The sequence below is a fragment of the Sander lucioperca genome, chromosome 16 (genome assembly GCF_008315115.2).
Source record: "Sander lucioperca isolate FBNREF2018 chromosome 16, SLUC_FBN_1.2, whole genome shotgun sequence".
NCBI classification, from domain to species: Eukaryota; Metazoa; Chordata; class Actinopteri; order Perciformes; family Percidae; genus Sander; species Sander lucioperca.
Genome location: NC_050188.1, coordinates 21,507,134 through 21,528,202, shown reverse-complemented (window position 1 = coordinate 21,528,202; position 21,069 = coordinate 21,507,134). Strand labels below are relative to the sequence as shown.

Below are 21,069 nucleotides of genomic sequence, written 5' to 3'. Positions count from 1 at the left end.
ATACATCTGCAGTTCAATTATTTTGAAATTTGACTTTAAATAGCTTTTAATGGTTTTCATATTTCATGCCAAAAGCCCAAAACAAAATCCACATTACAGGCAACTGACCACGCAACCATGATAACAAGCGAGAAAGCCACAGTATTCATGTGAATGTCTGTAATAAAGAAGGTAAGGTAAAGATGCAATATTACAACACTGCTGCATATTGCAAAAAATGCTAGTGCACAATCCCCAGATTGCACTTGCCTAAAGTCAGACACACAGAGACTCCTCCCAAAATCAAACCAACACCAGCTAGTCGAGGACATAAATCCCAACAATGCTACCTCAAAGTAAAACACAGCTAATTAACAAATGATTGTGTAGTGTCCAGTGCAAATAAACAAGGTCTGTGTAACAGTCAATAATCTGTATTAAAATACAGCTCCAAAAAGTCCAGAAACTAATAAAACTGCACTGGAAACAACAGAGTATCTAACCTGAACAAGAAAATGTGCCATTGTTTCAGCAAAAGCATTTAAACCCTGAATAAGAGGTTGTATGTTGTAAAAAAGGACAGTTTTTGCATTGCTAAGCCCATTCACCAAACTGCGCACAGCCAGAAATATAGAAGCTTGACCTCACCAAAACCCCATCTGAAACATGAAGCCTTCTATAAGCCATAGCCTTATACAATAAAGCCCCTGCTGAACCAGACCTCAACCACAAACCCCAACCCTCCAATACCGACCCAGCACTGTCATTCTTTTGTATCGTCCACACAGACACGCCACAGCCTTTACACGTGTGCACGATACTCACATAAACACGTGCATACACACAGATAGTATTCAGCCATCTACCTATCCATCCACCAGATCAAAGCTGTGTCAGATGCAAGGAGGACGCATGTGAACAGCTTGGTGCTCTGTTCCTTTAGCTAAGGATGTGGAGGGTGGAAGGTGAAAAGAAAAATAGAAGAAAGTAGAGAAAGAGAGGAATGAGGCACCCAGCCCTGTGGTTTTGGGGGGTTAAACGGCAGAACATGCTCACACATTAAGAGCCATCTGATCCGCGGCTAACTAGGGAGTCGCGACTCTGTTTGCATTGCAAAAAGGCCCCGCAGAAAGAAAGAGCAAGAAAAAATGTCTCTACTCCTCTTTCCTCTCGTCTAACCGCTCCTGTGCTCCTTTCACCCAAATCCAACAGTGATAGGGGAAGTCATGGCTGATTCCAGATGACTTGCAACCTCTTCTTTCTTTTTCTTTCCAATCTATTTTATTCTATCTTCGTTTATCCTCTACTGTTTATATGAGCACTCCATTTCTAAGTCCCTGCTCATTCGCTACCCACTATCTCTTTCTTTCTCGTTTTTTTCTTTCATTAACTTTTTTTCTCCCCCATGAAAAGACCATTGCACAGCCCCAGGCCACACTAACTCACTGACTAACATGGGGGCGGTAGGAAAGTGGAGCAGTGGAGTTCCTGTTCTCTCTCAGTCTTTTCTCCATCTGATATCACTTCATCTAATGCACATCTTTCCAGTAAACACTCACTTAAAACAAATCTCAGCATGTGGACAAGTCGACTGGGTTTGTAGAAGTGGTTTGTATGAGTTGGAGAATAAAAAACAAACTAATGTTGATGCTTTGTTATGTCACAGATAACCATTTCTCTGTTTTTAATGCAAAGAGATGGCATTGTATTCCAGTGATCCCATCTCCACTTAAACTTCAGCACAGTTCACCTCTGTTGTACACATTTGCAGCTGATTGCCCCCTTTTGATAAACTGAGCACTTTATCAGCTGCTTACACAAATACCCATGTTCCCAAACGTCTATTATTCAACGCTGACGGTTCACAGATCAGCATGCTCAGAAACCACATTGTTAATAAAGTCAGATGTACTGTACATATTCCATCAGAAAACCACATGGAAAAACTACTGAATCCTACAGCTACAAGATGCATCGCTGTAATCTATCCGTAAGACCACATGGATTTCAGCAGCGGCATAAATTATGGTGCAGTAAAAGAACGGAGTGCTTTAAAAATCCATTATGGAGCTAGATTTCTATGGCAAGCTTCATATCGAAATATGTGCATGCAGCGTGCAGTCTGCAGGAATATGTGGTTCTGTATGTGTGTGAAAAAGGGAGAGAAAATCAATTTCCACTGTTTGGATGAAGCTTAAACCTGAGAGAATGTGTGTGTGCATTTCTAACATTATTTACCGAGCAGTGAGGTGACAATACTATTACAGGTGTATTTCCACATTTGCAGTGACGACAAGGAAGACTTAATAATTGGGAAATGCAGCACTGCTGACATAAGACGCATCATCAATGTGGGTGGGCTAACACACATGTGGCAGCGTTGGATTAGGAAGTGGTAGGCCACATCATTTTACTACCAAGACCTCTCTATACGGCCTCGCCTGTCTCGTGGGAGCCGTGAAGCCCTCACACCCAATCCTTCTATCCCTTTTCTCAGTGTCACTTGCTATAAGCATCTCACCCATCAGTGAGTTTCTTTCTTTCCCAAAACCTGTGTTTCGTCTATTAAAACTGGCCTCCGGTGGCAGCGTTCAGCTATAATCCAGTCTGGAGGGCCAAATGAACGCATGTGGAGCTGCCTTTCATTTCCCTTTCCTACGCTCTTTACTTTTCAATCACAAAGGGGCTGTCATTTTAGGGTAGAAAAGAGGAACAAGCTGTAGATTACCGGATGGACCGACTGTTGGGTTGCCAGATAAGGTATGAAAAATAAAAAAGAAGACTAGTGCTCAAGAAGATGAGAGGACGATGGAAGATGTTTTGTTGTTTTTTTAGCATGTATCTCTGTGGCAGTTGTTTGTAGGTTCATGCTTGCAACTAACCACCCACAGAACAGAGGAAACATACACAAAGAGCAAAACTAACGTCATGTCCTGCCATCATATTCTAGTTATAGTTATGGAAATATGTGTGAGGTTTGATAAGTTTAAGTACCTGACAGTGAAAGATGTACTCTGGTGTGGCCTTCTTAAATTTGATGTTCCATACTAGGGCAACACCATCCGGTTCATGAGGAGCATCTTCATTATTGTTATATGAGGCAACCAGCAACTCAGGATACTGACAGAGAGAGAGAGAGAGAGAGAGAGAGAGAGAGAGAGGGGGGGGGGGGGATCAACAGTGAATTTTATGCTGCGTTCCAGACACAATTTTTAGCCCGTAAGTTACGACTTCAAGTCACGACTCACAACTTGGTAGCGTTCCAGGCAAAGTCACGACAAACCCTTGTAGCTAGCGTTAGCTAGCGGCTACCTTACGTTGACGTTAGCTAGCACTAGCTGATACTAGCAATTTCTAGTCGGCGACATATTTTGGGCTTCATTTAATAAACATAACCTGTAGTAGTACACAAACGTATGTGTATTGTTTTGATTACAATGTGCGGAATTACTTTACATTGCCTATTTATGTCTATTTATTTCTATTTCTTGCCATTAATCGCTGGCGTCTGTACAGCATCAACAGGGGTTGCCATTGTTGTTTATGTGTGTGTGACGTCAAAAACGGTGACTGGGAGTACAACGATCTGTTACGAGTTCACGAGTAGTAAGTTACGGGTTTGACTGCCATTCCAGGGCACTTTCACGGGTAGAAGGTTGTAAAAACACGGGTTACGGGTTGCCTGGAACGCAGCATTAACACCTGCATAATTGGTGCCAAGACTTGAGAAAGCATTGTTTTAAAAAATGGAAGGAAATGTTTTTAATGCATCATTTGAATTCAAAGGGATATACACAAGGCTGCAGGCCTCACCTGAAGCGACCAGTCAAGGCAGGTGATCACGCGATGTTTCGACCAGTGTTCATCGTAGAAGAGTCGGCTGAAGGACAGACTGGAGCCACTGCCCAAGTCTCTGAAAAAAGACAGTAGAGAGATAACGTGAGATAACCTGAAAAGAAGATTCATAACTATAGTGAGGTTAAGTCAAAAGTAGTCACCTTGGTAACAAAAGTTTAAAACAGGTGATGTCTTTGTGTCTAACAATTTAGACAAGCATACAATATTTTTTAATGAAGCTCAGTTGATTAAAATAAAAAAATGTCATCTTATGTACACAAAAGGCCTCTAAAGGTCCAAGTCGACAGATGGCCGTGCATGTTGCCCAAAGCTTTCAAGATGTGTTGGTTCTAGTCAGCCCCTAACAGCGGCCATCAGCTGACTCAGCGCATTGAATTGACATCGGAAGAATTTGGTGAGAGAGCAGTCTGACTGGCTGTTTACCCTAGTGAGTCAGTCATTTCAGCCAACATGTTGCCTGTGGTCAAACTAGATCTTGTGCAAAATTGTTGCGTCATTTCAGAAAGTTGTATCACCACACAGATCTATTCGTTCATGACAACGCTGTCAGGGAAATGTTACCAGACCTTTAGTTGTAAATAGACTCCTATTTGAGTGCTAATTACAACATATTCTGTACATTAATAAGTGTGAATAATCCACGTTGTCTGCAATGCTATGCGAGAATGAATAGTAACGAAACAATGTAGTGAAATGGCGGTCATGTTGTTACAATTTCAAAAATAGAATGTCCATGGAAAAAAAGAAGAGGACTGATGTGAAGCACTTGGCCATGGCTTATTTTAAACATAATCTCTATTTGACCACAGGCTTGATGCTTCTCTGTGGCTGCAGCGGTCAAAGTTGAGTTGCATTCTTCTATAATAGCACAGCAGTGTACCAAAACTGCTTTGCACTCTTATAACTTCAACCAATACTTTGATAACCTCCATTTGGAGGCAACTCATCAGATGGATGATCTTTAAGACATAATGGTTGTCAGTTCACAGGAGTTTTAACCCCCTGAGAGCGTGACATCAGCAGCAAGACATGTATTTGAAAGAACAAAGGAGATCCAAGGCCCCCAGAGTGACACAGTGGGCATGAGTCAGTCTTTGCACATTTCATAGTTTGAGGCATGCAAGTAAACACTCACATGTGCTCTTGCATCCAAACACAGACTCTTTCCTCCCTGTCCCCTTTCGCCTCCTCCCTGCTCACCCCTCTTTGTCCTCCAGCTCCCGGCCGCCGTAGTCAAAGAAGATGTTGCTGTCTTCAGCCAGAGCTCTCTCCATCACCCGGATGCTGCACTCAAAGAAACTCTGAAACTCAGAAGAGTGCAGGATCTGCTGCCTCTCCTCCTCTGTCAGCTCCCGCAGAACTGGAAATGAGCCTGGTGGAAGGAACACAAACATAAAGACACGAGCATGTGAGAAAGATTTGTGTGCATGCATTGTGCCACAACAACTTTCCTAAAGCCCAAAGTGGCATCTTAAAATGTCTTCTTTTGTCCGAACAATGGTCCAAATCTCAAAAATATTACATTTATTATAGTTATTAAAATGTGGCATGGTGGTGCAGTGGTGAGCACTGTCGCCTAACAGCAAAAGGCTTCTGGGTTCAGCTGGTGGCACGTTCTCTCTGTGCCTGCACAGATTCTGTTGGGATGCACCAGCTTCCTCTCCAGTATACTATTCGGAACTTTTTTTGCTAAGAAATCTCTCTATTTTTTCTATCCATATTAGCAAACAAATATGCCATTTAAAAACAAGTAAAAAAAGAAGTAAATAGTATTTTGAAATAGCTATCAAAACAACACAGTTATTGTTCAAGAGCCTTAAACTGAGAAATGTTTTATTTTATTGTTTTATAATTTATATTTATTCTATTCAACTGACATTGTGACATTCTACTTTTAATCACTGACAACAGTGCAAATGCCTTGCTGTATCTTACTGTACTGTGTGCAGTACTGTCATGTCTACTTCTGTAAAACAAAGTACGTCATGTGTTTCCAATGTCTTATTAACATTCACTTTATCCCTATCAAAACCAGAATCACATTCAGGACATAATAAACTACAAACAGGTCCTAATGCATCTTTTCTTATAAAACCCTACAGTAAGAACTTCATAAACAAGAGAATAACAAAGCCCTCTGAGCGTCCCGCCTCCCTTTGAACGTAATGGCTGCACAGCACGGCGTCCAGTTTTTGAAGTCACTGTCCCCAAGCACACATGCGATTCTAGACACACAAGCACGCACAGACACACATATAGTCATATAATATATATCGACCTTTACCCTGCCTCTTGACTTTGATCCCCCACATCCCTTTGTATTTCTTACGAGTTGTCAGAAAAGACCCAGTGAATCGAGTGGCAGAGATCAAAGGCCAGACCTTCTAATAGGCCAGGATGGAGAGGAGACGGATGACTATGTGTTTATGAGTGTGTGTGTGTGTGTGTGTGTGTGTGTGTGTGTGCATACATCTGTCTATGTGTGTGTTTGAGTCGCATTCAGTACAGTCAGGATTGTGTTTATGCACGTATATTAAGATGTGTATCCATCTGTGTGTCCATTACGTGTTGTATTTTTACCCACCCAAAGATATTACACATTTCACTACATGAACCATCCACATACGATTGCACACACGCACTTCTCCATTCCTCTCCACTTTGAAGTGTGGTCGGGGTCAGTGCTGACCCCCACATGCCATGGAGCTGATATGATGTACCCGCCTTAACCCCCACCGTAACCTACCCCCATCCTTCCATCTGATACACCCACTAACTGGCAGAGGGTGTCACACACAAGTGACGGCGTTTCGTGACAGTTTGACCAACATGTGAAAAATCGAGGGAAGGAGTAGAATCGAGGATAAAGATTTGGAAGTTTTATGTTTGCAGTAATTGGGGGTACAACTGCTACATAGAGTTCATTTATGCATGAGGAAATTTGCTGAATTTAAAGTGGCCATATTATGCTCATTTTCAGGTTCATAATTGTATTTTGAGGTTGTACCAGAATAGGTTTACATGGTTTCATTTTCAAAAAACACCATATTTTTGTTGTACTGCACATTGCTGCAGCTCCTCTTTTCACCCTGTGTGCTCAGGTCTCTGTTTTAGCTACAGTACATCGCACTTCTATCCCATCTTTGTTGGGAGGCGCACATGCGCAGTAGCTAGGTAAGGATCACATCATCTAGCTGTTTGTTTCTACAACATCAGTAGTACAAGGCAGGATTAGCTGGGAGACTTCTTCTAAATGAGTGCGCACTTCCAACTTTGCGTGGAATACCTGCAGAACAGGGACATGTAAGTCGTTCTTTTGTAGATTATGGTGAACTAGTGTGTGTTGTAGCAGTGTTTTGCCATTCAGAAAGAGGCGGCTAACCGTTAGCCACCTCGTTTCGGCTAGTGACGTAAAAAGCCCTGCCGATTTTGAACAGCTCACCCAGAGACTGAAGGCAGGTTACATTCAGAAACCCGTATCTCACTCAAAACAGCATGGATGTTTTTTTTCCCAAGTTTATATGCGTGTGGAAGCACCAGAGACACAACATAACACCCCAAATCCCAGAAAAAGTGATTTTTTTTCATAATATGGGCACTTTAAGAACACTTAATTAATGAGGTGGTTAACCACTTTTACTCAATCCATCCATGCTTTGTACCTTCTTTGTTTTCCCTGTTGTCATCTTCATCCTGCTGCTCCGACTCGGGGCCTGACTTTGCCTCCATCATCTCCTCATCTTCCTCTTCCTCCTCTACTGAAAGAGGGTTAAAAAAAGAAAGAGAGAGAGAGCACTCATGTTAATCAACAGCTGTTCCAATTTTCCTCGACCTCCCGCTGTGTACTGCCTTCCCCCCTTCTTAGCAAAATAATCATTCCCAGACATGCACCGGTACACCTGACTAACTAACATTTGGTCCAAATGGGTTTCATTTACAAACACAGACACTCGTATTTCTTTTTAGAATTCATAAATGCGAAGCATAAATGCTGCAGAGTTTCTAGTACAGTTGCATTTGTCCAAAATATTAAGTATACATTGTCTTGGGGAAAAAAAACTACACGAAACAAGAAGCCCATGCCTATATCCCTGTTGTAGCTGTAGCATGTGTTCACATGATCTGTGGACATTTGTGGACATTGTGCACACAAATCACACACAGACAGCAGGAAATGTCAGAGTTGGTGCGCTCTCCTCTTTTTCCTCTCACCTTTGACCCCAAGCAAAAAGATCCAATGATGTGTGTGTGTGTAAAAGGGGATTCCCTCTGCATTCCCTCCAATCAGGCTCTGCAATTACGCTTGCCTCTCCAGAATTTGTTGTAAGTGTGTGCAGTGCGTGTGTGTGTGTGTGTGTGTGTGTGTGTGTGTGTGTGTGTGTGTGTGTGTGCGTGTGTGTGTTTGGGAGGAGGTGGGGTTCAAGTATGAAGGGTTACTGTCAACATAGGCACCTGCTTGTCAGCTACTGCCCCCCCCAAACAAGCCCCCACACCCCTCAGGGTATGTGTTGGTAACCCTTGCCAACCTCTCCTCCTCTTTTCTGCTGCTCCCTCCCTCCGAAACAGATGCTGAGTCTTGGGGCCTCTCTCAGAAGACCTCTTAACACCCTGACACTGTGACCAGACACCTGTGGTCTGCCAGCACACATGCTACACACATACAATCTGTCTTTCTCTCTCAAACACACACACCCGGGGCCCTTGCCTGCAGTGCCAGGGGTGGCAAGGGGTTAACTGGCGCAGGGTCAAGCTGACAACAGCCGCTCAGTCCAGTGGGAGGAAGTGACTACATCACACCCTCAGACGTGTCATGTCTCTCTCACACACAGAAACAGACACACAAACACACACACGTCGGGGTGTGTTTAACTCAGCTGGAGTATGGCCCAGGGCACTGTCAAAACCACTTGCTCAAGGGCTGCTCTTGCACCGGATGAACTGTCCTAACATCACTTGGGCTAGCCTGAGCTTTTGATGAACTCTGTGTGCTGCTCTCTGAAAAGGTACAAATACGAGTATAATTGGTGGAGCACATTTCTTTCTATTATCATTGCATTAATTTCTGGCATTTTTTTATTCATTATTTTAGGCTTCTTTCATCCTGTCTTTGTGCTTTCTTTTTTACTACCAAGTTAAAGTTTTTGATATAAGACTTTTCATTTTCATACTGTGTATGTGTATATAATAAATGACTAAGCTAAATCAAACACATAGCGGTGAGGCTCAGTCCAAGTCGGTGGTTACCAGCCAGCTGTAGTGATCCAAACACCAGTGACCCACCAGTATGGAGGAGAGACCAGAGAGGACCAGACAGGCAGACTGCCAGACTAGCTCCATGTCTGAGCTGCCAAAACAGACAAGCAAACAGAGACGCTCAGGAATACCCTTTTTTCAGGGCCTTTTGTCACTTCCTCCATGCTTCAGTTTGTAAAGCTTTATTTCTCTCGAATGATGTTTTTTGTCATCAGTCTGTTTGTCATCACTGTTTTACTCCACAAACTGTTGTCATTACTTTGCAAAGGCTCCAGGATGTGAAACAGAAACAGCAATTGGGGTCCTGCTAACTAGCATTGGGTAGATACATTACAAACTTCTATTCTATTCTATTTTCGTGACCTTACGTGACTGGTCCAGTGGTTGGAATGTGTGGTGATGGGGATGGGAGGAGCGTGTGTAGAGGAGAGAGACCACATTGAGGAGCGGTCAAACTGTCAACCCCAGGGACCACAGGACTCTGGAGCAAGGCAGCATGATTCATTGTCTATGGGTTACCTCACTGAGGGGAGACGGTCCAATTCCTGTATTAAGATACTGCTGATGCCGATTCCAGCGGCCATGCATCAAGTTGTTCTGTCAGAGGCCCGCACTAAAAATATCCTGGCTATTTCCTTTGAATGGAAATTTTCTGAAGTACATTTCTGAGTGTGTAACTAAAGCAAAAACTATATTGCAGTAAATAATACTGGAAAGTAGGACTCATGGGTTGGAAATAATAATATAAAACTGTATGTAAAATGTACATGCAAAAACACACGGAGCCACAACAGGCTTTCCTGTCAAGTTGCAAAAGAAGCAGGGAGGGGAAATCAAAAGAGACAATCTTCCACAGTTTGAGTGCGTCTTTCTCGTTTCCACCTCTTTTCAGTCATGGGATGCTTTCTTTTTCCACCTGCCGCTTAATACCGCTCCTCACTGCAGGACAACAGGTTAACTGGTATCCTCCCCCTTGCCACAGATGGGGGTCCACCTTGATGAAAATCCGTTTGGGGGCTCCCGTTTTGGCCCACTACACACCCGGGGTAATGATATCCTCGGTAGCCTGGGGCCGTCACATCTGGCTGCCTCAATCTTCTCCTGGCTGCTTACTCATGCTAGCCTTGCCCAGTCAATTCAGAACATCCCAGCAGGTATGTAGACACAGATTTACAGTGTGGCGATAAAAACACAAGTACACACACACACACACACACACACACACACACACACACACACACACACAGAAGCATGTAATATTGATTCATCTGCAGAATAAATCTGCAAAATTCAGGATCCATGTTGACATCTTCAAATAGCTTTTTTAGTCCAACCAACAGGCCAACAGCCAAAATACCTGCCTTACTATCATAGAAGACTAAATATATTTACATTACAGAAGCTGGAGCCAGTGAATCTCTCATTTTTGTGTACAAATTACTTTAACGATTACGCAATTATAAAAACAGTGGAAACATAAGTAATCTTATAAGTGCTTGTGATAGTCTGACATTGTGCTCGTTTTCCTGCCCCTATACAGAGCTCGTCCAAAGATAGGTCACTCTTAACCCTGTCAGACAGACAAGAAGTTAGCTAGTAAATAAAATGCAACTAGCTACTGTATTGAAGCTAATAAACACTTTAATATTACGTTTTCTGTGCATGACGCTTTTGTTTGCCAGTATAAGCATCATTTATGCTTTTATGAACCAACAGAAGAGTGAAATAGTTCAAGTGAGAGTAATGGGCTGATCTGTTTGTGGAATAAAGAAAACAGTCTTAATGAAGGCTGATGCACCGCTGAGAATTTCATTAACTTAAACATCTTGTATTATTTCACAGTAGGCAGCTACTATCGAGCATGTAGAGAGTTTTAAATTTACTGACAGCATATAAAAGATACATGCTGTCTTCTGCTCCCCTTCGGCTAGTACATAAAGCACAATGGCATGGTGTGTCACAGCAATAATGTGTTAGCATGTTTTCTGTTTGGTAAGGATCAAAGCCTTCGCTGACCTTATATTCTGAACTCAATCCACAGTAAGTGCTAGTGTGCTGAAATGTCTAAGCGCATGCTTGGAGCGGTTGGCGTAGTTATCAAAGAGCTGCGGGTGTGTGTGTGTGTGTGTGTGTGTGTGTGTGTGTAGAGGGGAGGATGAGACCAGGCCCCAAGTTTGTCATCGACTACATTATGGGGGCAGAGGCGCAGACTTATTATAGCAGTATGGAGGTGACTGCTAAACTGAGTCATGCATAATCAAAGTTGACAGAACTCATAATTTTTTTTATAGATCTCTATTGTATTAATCACAAAGAAAGAGAGATACTGATATGATAAAGAGGCAGTGGAAATAGGAAGAGGGACACAAAAGAGAAATGCAGCAGGCTTTTGGGGGATCCCACACACTGGGAATAACCCTACAACATTACACGCACGCACACATGCATGCATGCATGCACACACACACACACACACACACACACACACACACACACACACACACACACACACACACACAAACACAGTTTGCGGGGGTTCTGGGAGGTTGGCTGTTGAGAAGACCACAACACAAGCTCTATGCAGAGGAGTAGGAGGAGGCTGACATGACTTGAAAGGCTCCTCTAATGTGGCCCTGGCACGACACACACACACACACACACACACACACACACACGCATTAACTCCACTGAGAACAGCTCTTATTGTTAGAGACAGACACAACACGCACACACTCACACTACATCCACTTCACCTCTGCATATATTACAAATGACCTGAGGCATCAGGGGAATTTTCTCACTTTAATTTGTCCCACCTCCAGTAATATAATCCTTGTTATCCAAAGGATTTATCTAACCACAATGATTTTATACAACTGAAATAATAATATACTGTAGGTCAAAGTAAAATGACGCAATTCTAAATCAAATGTGATATGACAAGCCTACGGGCAATTTCTCTTGCCACACGGGCAACTATTTTTAACATGAACATTTTTTAAAAGATACTAATCTATAGAATGATTTTGTACAAATCTAGAAAACTGTATAAAATCTACACTAAATGCATACAGCAAACAGTAACATCGGGAATACAGTACTTTGGCTCTTCTTTATCACACCATTTTTCATCATGACCTATTTTGAGTATATACCAAGAGATTACAATACTGATCTATCTTATTTTCAATGCTTTAGACCAGTGAACTGTCCAGGCAACCTAAGACAGGTCACTAAGTTTTGTTAATAAACAGCTGGACTCACACAAAACTCTTTTTCTGAACATGGAGAAACACTGCCAACATTTTAGGGACCTCTTTTAGTCTGGTTGGACAGCAAATTGATGGGTTAGAGCCAGCCGCGGAGTAAAGTCGAACAGATCATTTTCTGAGAGTTGAGAGGTCAAGAATCTCATTGATCTGTCGATGGTCAAGACAGACAGAACAGACTGTAGAGAAAAGTGTAACAAAATGGCATAAACTGAGTGCACAGTTGCAACTTCTTGCAAGTAAATTGTACTCCAGAGACATAACACCACTTAAGACACATACAAAGTCAGTTAAATGTTAAGTATTTGCTTGTTAAATACTTAACAACTTTTTTCCGCATAGAGAGGCCCAGGATTTTACTTAGTAAAAGACAAAGTGACAACTCATAACCCTCTAAAGCCTTTTACTTTAATTTGTTAATTTCTTTAAGTTTTTTTGCCTTTCCATTAGTTTTTAATAGAAAAATAATGCTTTATATTCACCATGGTTCATCAAGTCATGATTACCACAGTAGGGGTAAAAGTATTCGGCACATACACACACATTAGGCGCAAGACCTGGTGTAAAACTGGTGAGGGTAAAAACCGCAGGATGATTTAGATTAATTCATCTCTTCACCACACTTCCTCACACTGATCACACAAACATACACACACACACACACACACACACAGTTTGTGTGTGTGTATGTGTGTGTGTGTGTATGTTTGTGTGTTTTCAAGTCTATGTACACCCGAGTCTACACCATATCCACACATGCATGCCCTCACATAATCAGCTTTCATTAATGCAGCCCATTCAGATCTTTGGGGGTCTGCGGCAAACTCTGCTGTGTGCTGTGGGTGCAGTCTGAGTAGATTCTCTCCCCATCTCCTTCTCTTTTTCAGCGCCCCCCCACCCATTCTCTCTCTGTCTCACCCCCTTCTCTTTCTAGCAGTGCCACCCAGGCTTGGCCCCGACCCAGACCCACATCTTTAAACTGAGCCATCATGCCACGCCACGCCATGCTCTGAGCCCGGCCGCAAGACCCTGATTAAAACCCATGACTTCAAACTTTCCAAACTGTCAAAAACCCAGTCAGAGAGAGAGAGAGAGAGAGAGAGAGAGAGAGAGAGACAGACCAACAGTCTTACATAAAATCACCGCTGTGGCATCTACTCACTTTTCAACGCGTCATCTGAGCTGGGATTTGTGTCACTCAGATATAGGGCTGTGTGTATGTGTGTTTGTGAGTGTGTGTGGCTCAGATGGTGATTGGAGGTCTGCGTTTGCCACTTGGATGACGATGGTGTTTCATTTTGTTTTAATGAGGGACGGACGGACTGGTGTTTTTATAGGCCTGCTAAAGGTTGATGCTTGGGGTTGAATACTTCTGGATTGTACTAAAATAGACACACATATCCACAGCAACTCAGCAACACTGTCAAATAAATATATAGACCTATATTATGAGTCAAAGAAAGCACAGTCCTTAAATATAATATGTCAATCAAATTAAGACTTTAAAAGTCACCATGTTTCAGATTAATTGTAAAACTGTTATTTTATGATACCATAATTTAATTTCAGCTGATACTCATTTATAATAAAAATCTCTGACACTTCTGGTTTGTGAGAAAGAGGAAGCCCTCGAGTACATGTGCCAAGAGTGCTCCCTGCTGGAGAGTTGCAGAATAGCATGCCACACTGCAGCCAAACAGAAAAACCAGCATTGTTATCAAATTTCACTTCAATCAACTGTCAAGCTATAAACTGTGATAATGACCCGGGAAATTTAAACAAGAAAAAAAAAGTGAGCTGATTTGAAAGCCTGTTAAATTTGATCACCGGGGTGGACTGAAGAACAACTGAAAACAAAATGACGTAGTTTCAACCTAGTTTATTTTGACTTGACAAATAATATGTGGGATTAATATGTTTAATTGACTTACTGTGTTAAAAGGTTTGGTCTGTTTAAGGTGCCATTTCTAAAAAGAAAAAAAAAATGGGTGTATAACAGTCAAAAGGCTCAATTATGCTTAACAAAGGGTTAAAAAAACATCAAACTGAAACAACTAAAATGAAGCATGCAGGACTATGAGCTGCAGGCTAGCTGTGGCAGTGAACCGCTACCCTCTCAAATGAAAATCCCTGGAGAGTCGAAGGGTTCTCGTAGTACAAGCGAGACCACCCAGGCAAACGTTCAAGACACACTGTTTTTTTACACACGTATAAAAAATGCAACAAGGAGGGGGAAGGGTGGGGCACACATGTCAAAAAGTCAAGTTCAATGAGATGGAAGCGAAAAGAAGAAAAAAGAAAACATTTGAAAAGAGAAAAAAAGGGACACATGAAACTGTATTCCTACTCATCTAAAGCACTCATCAGATGGCAAATATTATTTTGGATGATGGCCATTTTGCTAAAGAGAGAGAGAGAGAGAGCCAGAGGGAGCAAGATGAAGAAGGGGTTCATGTAACTTATTATATGGTGGTCATAGGGGAAAATTGCAATCATCTGTGACTCACTTGGAATACCTTACGCACTGTGAAAGACATTAGTTTTTCTCTAATATCAAGAGGTTTTCTGGGTTTTAACGCTATGGCCATTTTGACAGAAACCGCTAGGGACCCTACATCAATTTCGTAAGTGAAACAGGAGTGAAGGCTTTGCCCTTTCGAGGGCGATGACGATGAAAGTAAAATTCAGAGTTGTTCCATGAGGAGAGAAAGTGAGAAGCATTGGTCGATTATGTGCGTCTGCAGGGGAAAGACGAGGGGAGATCATAATAGCAAAACCCAAGTCTGATCTGAAGTATCAGGTTGTGTGTGCAGCATGTGTGTGAACATGCACGTACAGCACATTCACACTTGGTTTAAATAGTATCTATAGAAGCGGCTATAGGCAATCACTTGTCCACATTTCCAGAAGTCACCAAACATAAAAAGGCAATTCTAAAATGTACTTTCAGTAGGAAATTCAAGGTAAAAAACTGAGTACATTTTGTTCAGAGTCCTCTGGGTAACTCACTGTGGTTATTCTCTATTTGCCTTGACTATTGCCCTTAGAAAACATTCACATTCTCACATTCTCACATTCTCACACACACACACACACACTTCAGTCTGTTGTAGCCGCCTGGCTGGAACAACAACAATGCATGAGACAAGCACTTCCATATGTTGCTGCATGCATACACACATATGTACATACACAGACACATACAGAAACATATAAGTACCTTACCATGCAAAGCACACACTCATGCAACCACACTCCTCCCTCCAGGACCTTAAAGACTACCCACAAACCCCTCAGTCATGTTGGTTTTGTATGGACTGGGAGTGTGTTACATTCACTGTTTTTATTTAAATGTGTCGCTGCTTCACTGGATTGTAGAAAATGCCAAAGACAGACACAAGATAAATTGAATGAGGGAATTTAAAGGACCTCAGCCTGCTGCCCAACAGTAATATTTTCCCTCCTGATTATGTCTTGCAGGAGAAACTAGACAAAACAGCTACAATCAATCATTACTTTACATGAGAACAATTATGTGCAACTGCTAATAAGCTGTCATTAAGCTGTTTACACAACCCTACATTTTATGTGGTTACTGTACTTACTGCATTGTTAACTGTCACCCACTACACTCTCACAACTTCAATACACTTCTTTAAATTATTTGTCAGATCACAGTGCATATTCTCTGACTTGTTTATCGATTAAACTCAAATAGTTTTGCAAGTTGTCAACTTTCAACATTTGACACAGAAATATTTTGATAAATAAAAAGTATTAAAGGGATAGTTCTGATATTTTGAAGTGGGGTTGTATGAGTTACTTATCCATAGTCAGTGTATTAGTACATGGACGTTGGGGTTTTAAAGGGTTAGTTCAGATTCACCAAAGTCACACAATAACAAACTAACTAACCGATCGAGGCAGCGGTCGAGCAGAAACTCCTGTGTCCTGCAAGGTCCTGACCAAAAATTACTGTTTTGGTCAAAGGGGTCTGGTGGTTTTGAAGAGAGCAAAGATGGATATAACGACTTCAGTTCCCCCATCGGAAAGGGCTGCCTGACTGCAGCTCAAAATGGTGAAAATATTCTAAACATAGCATACAATCAAATTGATATTGACTTTTTTAGGTGGGTCTTTTTTTTTAGGTGGCCAGAATATATTTTGCTGCTGCCCCCGTCCACAGCAGTACATTGCTTAGCTTCTGTGTCGGTATTGCCTACTTATCCAAACTGTGGGCGTGCCGACCGCCATCTACTGTAGGTTATACACTGACTACGGATAAGTACCTCATACAACCCCACTTCAAAAAATCAGAACTCCCTTTAAGGTTTTATACCTATATTAGGCACATCAGACAAACTCATACGTGTAATATAAACACTTCAATAACCTAGTGATACAAACTATTACTCATGAAGTAATGAGTTTCAGATGGATTCCAAAACTGTTTGGTGCCAATTTAAAAACCAGCCATATTGGATTAAATCCTTAAGGACATTTTGTGTACAACTGTTTATAAATATCTACCAGTTCAGGATCTGTTGAACCATTTTTAATATATTTAGAAGTTTGTGGGAAAATACATGAAGAAAAAACACTTTAATTGGACCAATGTGGTCCAATAGTCAGGATCTTTTCATAAATTTGACGTTTGGTTTCTTAACTGCTCTATTATAGGATTATGTAGAGCTCAGGTGAAGTTTGTGCGTCCCAGTATGTATGTGTGCTTCTGTGTACATTTCTGGTGGTGTGTGCATGCTTGTTTATTCTCATGTAAGTTGGTCTGAACATGTGTGTTTACATTTATGAATCCGTATGCTTATATGTATGTGTGCGAGTACACTCGCCAAATTTTTTTTGGCGGTTTTTTCTTGCTATTAGAGGTCATTACCAGTCCACCACATGTCAAAAGAAAGCCACTTATTGCAGTAAATATACTTAAGGAGTGAATTACTGACCAACTATATACTCAAGCTGTACAGACCCTGAAAACTAATGGGCCAGAAAATACTAGAGGGGGGAGAGAGAGAGAGAGTCATGCATACATACTTATGAATAGGAACGCACGGACATTAACACATACACACTCTTGACCCCATGAACTTTTACCCCTAAAGGGTTTTCCAAAATTGCAACATCATATTCTACCCAAACACACACACACACACACACACACACACACACACACACACACACACACACACACACACACACACACACACACACACACACACACACAGACACACACAGTTGTACTTCTGAGGGCCCCTAGTTGTGGTTCACTGCAAACAATCACTGCTGTAATATCATATCTGCTGCAACATCTCTGAGTGGCCTCCACTGCTTCTCCCCCATTTGTTTCTCTCTTGTTCATCCTCCTCCACTCCTCTGTTTTTTTCTCTGACATTCATCTTTTACATTCTCTCTTTCTCCCTTCCCTTCATTTTGTCTTTTTTTCTTTGGCTACCTTTTCACTGAGGCCTATAATGGATCTTTTAAGGCTCCACTAAGCAAAACCAATTAACTACAAACTGGGTCAGACTACACCCATGCCGCCCTGCACGCATGTATACGTGCACAAGCACATGCACAAAATGCCTGCAATCCCCTTGACCTTTCCTGCTCTTGCCAACATCTCAAGCAAGCACACACACACACACACACACACACAGATAGTTATCTTTAGATTGGCATCAGTAAAGTAAAAGAGTGGGTTTGTCAGAGTACTGACATTCACTCCGTTCATGGCCAGGAGCGATTGGCCAGTCCAGAGGAGGGATGCAGTGAGAAACAAAGAGAGAGGAATAAAGGCTGCCCACATTTTGCTGAAACTGTCTGTGAAAATGTGAAATCTCACCCCCTACAGTGTTGAAAACTTGGCTCTACAATATATTGTCAGACCTGAGGAAAATGGAGGTGAAACATTTCAACTGCTATGGTTAAACAGTAGACCCAAGAAAGGGTTCAAAAGTGCCTGTGTTCAACAGTGATAATTACGTGTTTTATTTAAGAACCTAAGGACAAAATATAACACAATTTCTATTTAGCACAGGGGAATGTTTTCCTGTAATATATTTAAGACTATCACTACAGAGTAAAGTTTTGGTCAAGCCCAAAAACTTAACTTTAACCTGTCACATTGCGACCGTTGCTGGCCATGGTCTTACCTTTGTTTACTTATATTCAGAGAAAATCAGGAAAAATTACTTTGCAGAATAAAGCTAAGAATGCCAACAACAAAAACAAGACTAGATCAAAACCTAGTATATTGCTGGACCGTGTATGATCAATGTGTATAATTGTGGCCAAATTGTTACAGGGATAGACGTTTCATTTCCGGCATTGTTCAGGTGCCGTCGGAAATTCCACTGGATGTCCCTCATTTCGGCCAGATGTCCGTCACCTTCTGCTTTTTTGTGTTGGCATTTTAAACTCCGGTCGATTTACGAGGACTATGGTTAACTGCTCCTCAGATCTCTGCAGGGTAAATCCAGACAGCTAGCTAGACTATCTGTCCAATCTGAGTTTTCTGTTGCACGACTAAAACAACCATTGAACGTACACAGGTTCCACTAAAACAAGTTCCTTCCCGAGGCTATTTTGCAGAGGCACCGTTGACGACCGAAGACGATTGTGATTGGTTTAAAGAAATGTCAATAAACCAGAGCACGTTTTTCTCCTATCCCGGAATGCTGTGTGGACTAGCCAGACCCTCCTCTGCAGTGCTGTGAAGGAAGGTCTGGCAATGCGAGACTACAGGGATAGTGTCTATAATGTGACTATAGGTATTAAATGTTGATCTGTAGCGGTCACAGTAATATTTGTTTGTTGTGTACAGAAGTAGCTACATGACATGTTCTACATACATTTGAGAGAAATAATTGAGGACTGCTTTTAAATGTAATCATGCTTTTTTTCAACAGGTTATTGTACTCGATAACTCATTAAAGTGTTATTGTGTAATTAAAGTTATTTTGTCAAACAGACAAACTTAAACCTACACTGTACATTTACTTGTGTCACTGCTGTTTGTGATTAATTTTTTCTAAATTACATAGGCCTACTTGTTCAACACAGTCATTTATTTCTGAAGAGAGAGCAACAGAGAGGAGCAGGCAGGCACACACACGCGCGTGCACACGGTGTGCCGTTCATCATACATGTAGCCTACTCTGCCCGTGCTGCTACAGTAAGCCTGTGCATTAAAGGTACAATATGTAATATTTCTGCATTAAAATGACTAAAAATTACGATACCTATGTTATATATTTGTTGAGTTGTGTCCCAAATGTTTCCAACAATGTTCAAACCCAGAGAAATCTATAATTTTATTTCAATGACACAGGACGTTTCGTTTGGTCGCCTGTCAGTGGCGTCATATAACCTTTGACCCCGTCAAAACACAGGAACCCAGATGATAGGTTCGAGAGTAATTGTAAATCATACAATGTCATAAAAGAATTATACCCAGTAACCGTAATACCGTAAAACCGTTAAACATTTTTTTATTTGCAACACAGTAATACAGCAGAGACCTAATTTATTGATTTGATATTTCAATATTGATCGATCCAGCATAACGTTAATACAATGTGCTACATTGACAAGTAGCTAACGCTAATGTTTGGTGGGTAATGTTATAAGATTACAAGATAGTACAACACGCTCATAAAGTTATATTTAGTATGATTGTTTTGACCACTGTTAACAGCACTGGGCTAACCTGCGAATAAGTTCGCCACTTAACGTTAGCTGTATAGATAGATGACTAATCTAATGCTAATTTAGCCAGCTAGCACACCGCACACTCCGGTCTGGCTGCCTCACTCCAGTAATGTTACAACAACAAACACCTTTCCCCCCGGTGCTGAAAACATCCAAAAGGTGACACTGACATGTGAAATATATTGTGATATTGTGGTTTTACCTGCTGGCTAATGTTAGTGTGCTTGCTCGCTAACTGGTCATCTACAAATACAAATCAAATCAAGAAAAACGTAATTATGTGAGGGATACTGCAGCTATTTCATTAGAATGACATAGATAAACGTTACTAAACGTAACGTGAATAAAACTTGAATGGATACGTTTTATCCATTACGATTGGATACGAAAACTACAACTCCTATAATGCAACTTCACAACGTCATCAAAAGTTTGTGTTTACATCCATTGTTTTGATTGAGAGACCCCAAGTGACAGAAAATTATATATTGTATGTTTAAAGGTGAAAAGGTGACAACCATGTATTAGGAAGTTCATTTGATTGATGGGCGATAGCGGAGGTAAACACCTGTGGTTGTAGGGCTGGTTCTACGGTACAGTTAGTTTCAGTGTTTATTTATATTGGATTCGGTTTTGGATGAAAAGCACATAGTAAATTGGAAACACAAGCCACTTCTCTTTCTTAAGAACATGTCAACATGGTTAGGTAGAGATAGAGGCATAAAACACCATCTACCCAACACACACTTTGTTTGACCTCTGTAGGTTAGGTTACTATCACACACCACATTAGACGTTACTTTATTTCCCTGCTATGTCGTTAGACAAAGCGTCCATCCCTTACGACAAGCCGGTCCATTCATACCCATTAGGATAGCGGTAAATAGCTGGAGCCAACCGTGACTGGGGCTAATCCGATTGCCTGACACAATGGACGCTCAGGACAGACAGATCAGTAAGCAGCCAATGGGAAAAGGAACCT

At 41.5% G+C, this 21,069-nt stretch overlaps 1 protein-coding gene across 19 annotated transcripts in view; it reads right to left on the bottom strand.

Moving 5' to 3' along the window:
• Positions 1 to 21,069, bottom strand: part of LOC116066904 (cytoplasmic dynein 1 intermediate chain 1) — a 59,389-nt gene that overhangs the window by 27,618 nt on the left and 10,702 nt on the right. For 13 of the 19 annotated variants that reach the window (XM_035993099.1, XM_035993102.1, XM_035993103.1 and 10 more), the window contains 4 exons: positions 7,500 to 7,595; positions 5,038 to 5,209; positions 3,793 to 3,892; positions 2,974 to 3,099 (listed from right to left, as the gene is read on the bottom strand). In XM_035993099.1, the coding sequence (XP_035848992.1) occupies positions 2,974 to 3,099; positions 3,793 to 3,892; positions 5,038 to 5,209; positions 7,500 to 7,595 (494 nt within the window). The remainder of the gene's footprint in view (positions 1 to 2,973; positions 3,100 to 3,792; positions 3,893 to 5,037; positions 5,210 to 7,499; positions 7,596 to 21,069) is intronic. The other 6 variants (XM_035993100.1, XM_035993104.1, XM_035993107.1 and 3 more) reach the window with 1 other exon arrangement.